The sequence below is a fragment of the Muntiacus reevesi genome, chromosome 1 (genome assembly GCF_963930625.1).
Source record: "Muntiacus reevesi chromosome 1, mMunRee1.1, whole genome shotgun sequence".
Lineage (NCBI taxonomy): Eukaryota > Metazoa > Chordata > Mammalia > Artiodactyla > Cervidae > Muntiacus > Muntiacus reevesi.
Window position 1 is genome coordinate 157,674,665 of NC_089249.1, and position 6,900 is coordinate 157,681,564.

Below are 6,900 nucleotides of genomic sequence, written 5' to 3' on the forward strand. Positions count from 1 at the left end.
CTGTGAATGTCCTTCATTTGTCCTCCGGAGCAGGATACCTACTTCTCTCTTTGGGATAGGTGGAGAGGGATCAGAAGGTGTGTGCAGAGGCCTCTGACCAAGCTCAGATCCTGTCCCAGTTTCCAAGGATCAACTCTGGGGCAAAGAGGTGGGACTGAACTGAGTCAGGTCAGCTTGGTTGGGTGGGGATGGCTGGGGACTAGGACCTCAGGCTCTCTGTCGTGATTCCCACGGGAAAGGGCGGATTTAGAGAGCTAGTGAACTGGGCAGGGAGTGCAGGGACAGAAGCCAGGGCTGTGTGCAGGAGTGGGACCCTGGGGTCTGGCTTGGTTGAGTGGGGACAGGTGAGGATAAGGATAGAAAAACGGCCAGGCTCTCAGGGAGAAGGCAGCTTTGACCTTTCCTAGCCTCTGGGGTTTTCCCCTAAGTCCGGAACCAACCAGCAAATTTCTTAATCCCACTGTCAGCCCTCCCCAGAGGCCCCGCCCACTGGGCTCATTCAAAGGCAGGAGCCAGAATGTGTCACACCTTTCCCCAGAGCCCAGCCCCACTGCCTGGAAGGAGGAGCTGACACAAGATTTCAGGGACCTGCGGCTTGGAGGTGAGGCCTGACTCCCTTCACCTCCCAGGGTTCGGCCCCACGGTCCCTGGAAGATGACCTCAAATACCAGCCTGAGTGGGCTGGGCTCTGGCCAGGGAAGGCCAGGCCTGGCAACTCATTACTGTGGGAGGGAGGGCAGGTTCCCTCCACCTTCCCTCCTCCTCCCTCCCTCGCCTCCTTCCTTACTAGCTTCTCTTGTCCAGGGTCAAACCACGCCGAGCTGATCTCAGCGGACACGCACAGGACCCACAGCAGCTCCAGGGGCCCAGGTTCCAGCCGCCCAAGCAGGCGCCTGCAGCCATGTCAGCCCTTAGCCTGGTCGTCCTGAGCCTGCTCACGGCAGTGCCCCCTGCCAGCTGTCAACAAGGTAGCAGCGCCTGGGCCAACCCAGGGGCTGCGGGGAGGAGAGGGCCGGGCTGGGTGCTGGGAGCCCAGGGGTGGAGGGGGTGGTCTTCTGGTCCTTCTCATCACCCTTGGCACCTGCAGGTTGGAGGGGGAAGAGGCACTGGGCTAGCCAGGGGAACCTCCAGAGGCAGACACAGGCTGGGACATGATTCCCACAAGTGAGAAATGAGGGTAGCAGGGAAACGCTGGATCTAGGGTTGGGGAGGGGAGTTGAGACCCACGCTCCAGGAGCAGGAATTGCTGTAGAGATGGCTGGGTTCTGAGAGCTGGGGGCTTCAAGGAGGGTGGGGGTGGGGGCTGAGCCACCCCTCAATGGCAGGCTTGTTTCTGGGACAGTGCTGTCATGGTTTTGGCCTAAACCCCCATTGTTTCCTACCTAAAGTCTCAGGGGGGCTCCCACCATGTTCCTGGGCTCTCTGTCGAGCTTTGCCTCTGTGTTGCTGTGTGCTGTGTATCTTCCGCCACCCAAGGAGATGAGCAAATCACTGCCCTTCTCTGAGACTCAGTTTTCTCATCCATAAAATGAAGACAATACACCTGGCCGCCCACCTCCCAGGGCACCTGCCCTGCAGGGGTGGGGTAGGGCTTTGTAAGGATAACACCACCTGGTGTCTGCCCTGTGCTGTGAGGCTGTGTTTGCAGCCAGAGTCTGGGGACTCTGCAGGTGGGCTTTGGACCCAGAGAGGGTGGCTTCCAGAGCACTGCTCCTTTGCAGACGCCCTGAGCTCTCATGCATGACTGCTTCAACTCTGTCTCTCAGGCCTTGGAAGCTCTCTTTGGGAACTGAAGATCAGAGAGGCTGAGTAACTTGTGTCGGTCACACAGCAGAGCAAGAAGGGACAGGGCTAGATCTCCTCTCTCCTGCTGCAGGCCCTGCCCTTTGTGCTGTGTGTCCACTCCAGAGCCACCTGGAAGGAGGAGCAGTGTCCCTGGTGTGTCTGGAAGGAATCGACTGCAGAGACAGGCCTCCCCTCCCCAGGGCTTGAGCCCTGACTCCCAATCCTTGAGTAGCCACTGAGGAAACAAAGGGCCTGAATCATTGTTTTTTGGGAAAACAAGGAGTCCAAAACACAGCGTTTTGGCAAGTATGGAACATACAGTAACCACACTGTGTATCTCCCGTCACCAAGGAGATGAGCAAGGTCTGACCACAGGACAGAGTTCCCAGGGCCCTCCCTCCTTCCCAACACCTGCCAGGATCAGGGACTGCTCGGAGAAGGCAGTGCCTCCCTGCAGCAGGAGAGCTTTCGGGTAGACTCAAGGAAGCACCTTTGAGAGGGAATGAGGCAGAATGAAGTTTCTGATGCTCAGCCTGGGTCCTTTAGGTACAGGACGGCACTAGGAATGCAGGTATTCTTGCCTGGAAGCAGGACCTTTCAAAAGTCTCCTGTTGGCCTCTGTCCCTTCCTGAGACATCTAACTGCTACTGTGTGTCTGTCCTTGGTGTGGCCAGGCTCTCTTGGGCTCACAGAGCATGGTGATGTCCGGGGAGAGGAGAGCCCTTTGGGGCTGCCAGTGGCTGAGAGCAGAGACTTCTGCGAAATCTTGAGGGTTAGAGGTGGTGTCAAGGGTCAAGGGTCAAAACACAGAGAAGGTGCCTGGATGGGGCCTCTGACTGGTGTCTGGCCTAGTCCCTTGGGCACCCAGCCAGAGGAGCCGAAAAGGGCTCAGATTGGAAGCTCCCCTTCTGCCAAGACCCAGAGAGAGCTCAGCCCTCTGTCCTGCCTTTCCAAAGGTGTTCTGTCCCACCCTTCCTCTGGGCACCCCTGGCTCTCCCAGCTGCGCGGCCCTGCCTGTCCGTGCTCCCACGCCTACCCAACCCCAGAGAACCTCTGCTACAAAACAGGATCTTCCAGATGCCAGCCCAGTCCTATTGGCTCTGGGCCGCTCCAGCCTGGGAGCAGGGGAGGAGGGGAGCCACCCTCCCTGGCAGGGCCAGGCTGGCTATTCAGGGAGCTGCCCTTTGGTCCCTGGGCCGAGGCTTTCCCTGGGGGCCCCTACTTGTGACCCACTGCAGCGGGAGAGGCCTGGAGGAGGGGACACTCTGGGCTGCCTGGACCTCAGACACTGCTCTCTGAGGCTTCCTCCCTCCTTGGCTCCTTTCTTTCTTCCAAATCCTGTCTTCCTCCAAACTACCATCCCCTTTATAAACCCAGTGGTCAGACGGGGTCCCTGTTCCCCAGACGGTCTCCTCTGGTCCAGGCAGCGGGCTGGGAGCCTCCAGCACAGGCCCCTGCCCAGAGGTAGGAGGGCCCCCTGCACTGGCAGCACCCAGCTTGCTGCAGGACAACCCCCCCCGCCAAAACACAGCACACTCCTCCCTTTCCAGGCCGGGGGAACCTGCAGCCCTGGATGCAAGGCCTTATCGCCGTGGCTGTATTCCTGGTCCTCGTCGCAATCGCCTTTGCTGTCAACCACTTCTGGTGCCAGGAAGAGCCGTGAGTGCTGCCTGGGCGGCCCTAGAGCTGGGCCGGCGCAGGCAGGGTGGGACCAGGACCCTGGCCACTGCTCTCGTAGCAGGGAGAAGGGTTGATGAAATCCTCTCACTGTGTGGAAGGGACACGGAGGCCTGAGGTCTCGGGGGGCAGAGCGGAGATTTGCTAGTGTCTACAGCTGAGTGTGCTCACTGGGGGCAGGTCGTCTCTTCTCGGATTCTCAGTGTTTCTATCTGTATAGTTGGGACAGCGGCCCATCTGTGATGGGCGCTGTGAAAACCCCTGGACAGGAATGTTCTGCCCTTCTCCAGGGTCTGCTGGCATGTCACATTCGGGAGGTACAAAGGGCCAATGGGACAGACACTGCTCTTGTGCTCACAGACTCGCAGATGGGAAGGGAAGGCAAACCTGGTGGGAGCAATCCTACCTAGCTTGAGGCTGATGCTAAAGGAACCTGCAGAGTGCCATGTGGGCCTGACCTGGGGGGGAAAGGAGGGTGACCAGAGAAGGTTTTCTACTGTATGTTTATCCTGAAGCCCAGGCAGGAGCCAGTCCCAGCACAGTGCAGGGTGGGAGAGCACTGCAGTTGAGGGGTCCTAAGTTTGGGGCAGAGCACAAAGGCAGAGGGGGCTGGGCTGAAATCTAGTTCATTCTGCACCTGTCAACTCTGGGGCAAGTCTGCCTCTGCCGCTGGTTCTCATACCAGTGGCCGGTCCTGGGTGCCAGCAGCAGCCCTGCAGGAGACACTGAATGAACATGAGCAGCTCCCAGATGGAGAGAGGGATGGAGAGGCCTGAGATAGTCTGGCAAGGTCGGCAGAGCCCAGGCCAGGCAGATGCTTGTGCACTAAGGCCCCCGACTTCGGGCTTTGTCCTTAATGCAGTAGGGATCCAGTGCAAGTGTGTAAGCCAGTCTCGGGTTGAGATGTCTGCAGATGAAAAAAAGGGATGAGGATGAGGTCAGGAGAGAGTCTGGACTGTGGAGGTGGCAGAGGGGATGGAGAGAGGGGACAGGTCTAAGAGCTGTCAAGGAAGGAAGGAGTTGGCACATAGAGATAGGAGGGAGGAAGGACAGGGAAAACATCCAGGCTTCTGATGGGGCCGCCCACCGACACATAGACCATGAGAGAAGAGGCAGGTCTGGGGCAACTTGGATATATTATGTCTGAGGTGCCTGTGGGATGTCCGAGGAAAGATAAGCAGTGGTTAGGATACTGGTGACCCTCATGAGAGTGGTGTCCGGGGATGTTGGGGCAAAGGCCACCCTTGAGTAAGAGGCAAGGAGATTGTTGTTGGAAATGATTCTTTTCTCCACTGGCCCCAGCTCTGCCTTCAGTGGCCATTCCTACTGCTTAGGAAAACCTTGTGGGAAATCTGGGGCAGACACTGAGGGCTGCCGGGTCTACTCTGGAGCTGAGCTGAGGCCAGAGGAAAACAGCAGAGGGACACTGGGAGGTGGCTGGTACAAGGATGTCTGGTACATCTGTAGTAGACCTCAGGCTGGAACCTGAGGGCCCCACTGTGGATCAGGGAGAAGGGTGTGGATCTGGCTTAGAGTGTGGCCAGAACCAGACTGCTGGGCCCTGCTGGAGGGAGGGGGCTCCCCTAGAGCCTATAAAATTGGGCCTGACTGGACTAGAAGGAGGAGGGGTAACAGAGGGAGAGGAAACCCAGGGAGCCCTATTGATGAGCTCTTTCCCTAGGGAGCCTATAAACATGGTCATGACCATTGGAAACAAAGCAGACGGGATCCTAGTGGGAACAGATGGCAAGTACTCCTCAATGGCAGCAAGCTTCAGGTGAGGCACTGGTATAGGGCAGATCACCCTGTGCTCCAGGGGCTCCCGGGGACCTCAGGATCAGGAGCTTTTGATGAGGAGAGGGTGGGGAGGATGGTGGCTCATGTGAGGAAGGGCTCAGTGAAGAGAAAGGGTTCAGTGTGGGAGGATGGTGAGTGAAGGGGCCTTTGGGAGGACTGCAAGGCTCCATGCAGCCTCAGTTTGGAGAGAGGGCTCAGTAAGGGGATAGGGACTCGGTGTGGGGAGGGGCTCAGGGGGTAGATTAGATTCATAGGGAGGGATGTAATGGGGAAAAGAGGCTCAGTGGAAGAAAGGGACTCTGAAGGGATGAGTAGAAGGACTCTGTGGGGAGGAGAATCTGTAGGGGAGGAAGCTCAGTGAGGAAGTGGGCTCAACAGGAGGTTTCTTAGTGGGGTTCCCCGGGGGAGAAGCTAGATGGCAGAGAGAGATGGGATTCAGGGTGGTGGTGGTGAGAGGCCTCCAGTCTCAGGTGCAGGAGACCAGATATGGTCAAGGGAAGCCCCTCTGGGACTCAAACATTTATTCTGGAAGACACAGCCCTCACAAGCACGGGATGGGGCAGGGAGAAGGGGATGGGATAGAAGGAGCAATGACCCCTATCATCCTATTTCAGGTCCAGTGAGCACGAGAATGCCTATGAGAACATCCCAGAGGAGGAGGGCAAGGTCCGCAGCACCCCGATGTGATCCCTGCTTGCCTGTCCATGCCAGCCCCCTCCCTCTCTCTACAGGGATCAGCAGGAAGGGGCCTGCCTTCTCCACCCCTACGTCTGTCCCACCCTCCTGCCAAGGTCCACGCTCAGACTGTGTCCAGGTTGGGGCTCAGCTGTGGCCTTGAGGTTCTAGGGGGTCTCCTGCCCAATTCATTTCAGAAGACTCTTCTGAAAAAGACAATCAGCTCAGCACCTCCCATCCTGCCTCACATCTCCCTCCCCTGACCGTGGCAATGGCCCTTATTTCTGTGAAATAAAGACATTTTGTACTTCTGGGTCTGAGGCTCTAAATAGCTCAGAAATAGCTCCTTAGGCTTCCAGAGAGGCCCAATCTTGCTTTCTGACTCATCTTCCAAAGCCACTGTCACGGTGATTCTGGAGAATTTCCAGGAAGTCCTCTCTGGGAGAACCCCCGAGGCCAAGGAGCACACTTCTTGCTCCAGGCAGAGACCCTCTTAAAAAGCACCCCTCCCCTTTTAAAGAAAACATGTATTTATTTGACTGCATTGAGTTGCAGCACGCGGATCTTTGTTGCGTCAAGTAGGATCTTTCCTTGCGGTACACAGACTCTAGTTGTGGTGCACAGGCTTAGCTACTCCGCGGTGTGTGGGATCTTAGTTCCCTGACCAGGGATTGAACCTGGGTCCCCTGCACTGCAAGGAGGATTCTTCATTGCACCTCCAAGGAAGTCCCGAGTCTTCCTCTCTTGACCTGCCCTTCACAACTGCAAATCTGGGTGATTCTGGGCTCTTCATGTAGCACCAACCCTGACCCCTCCACCCTGCCTCCATGTTGCCAGACGTTGCAGCGGGTTCACTCATTGCTCATTCATCCAGCTCTGTCCTCATCCCCATGGCCCCTCTGGGCTGGGCTTGGGGCATTGGAAGCACTAGAGAAAGTCTAGGGCTAGGACTCTGGAAGCTCAGAT

The 6,900-nt window shown here is 57.4% G+C and overlaps 1 protein-coding gene across 2 annotated transcripts; it reads left to right on the plus strand.

The window, feature by feature from the left end:
* The first annotated feature begins 451 nt into the window (after window positions 1-451).
* PDZK1IP1 (PDZK1 interacting protein 1) lies at window positions 452-6,270 on the plus strand. 2 transcript variants are annotated; one of them, XM_065913518.1, is made up of 5 exons: window positions 452-601; window positions 805-968; window positions 3,336-3,444; window positions 5,144-5,239; window positions 5,874-6,268. In XM_065913518.1, exons 2-5 carry the CDS (start codon window positions 902-904, stop codon window positions 5,944-5,946), a joined length of 345 nt encoding a protein of 114 aa, XP_065769590.1. In that variant the 5' UTR covers window positions 452-601; window positions 805-901; the 3' UTR covers window positions 5,947-6,268. The 2 variants fall into 2 exon arrangements, with proteins under 2 accessions (XP_065769590.1, XP_065769581.1); XM_065913509.1 differs by lacking the exons at window positions 452-601; window positions 805-968 and adding an exon at window positions 2,594-2,741 and having other exon boundaries at window positions 5,874-6,270.
* The last annotated feature ends 630 nt before the right edge of the window (window positions 6,271-6,900 follow it).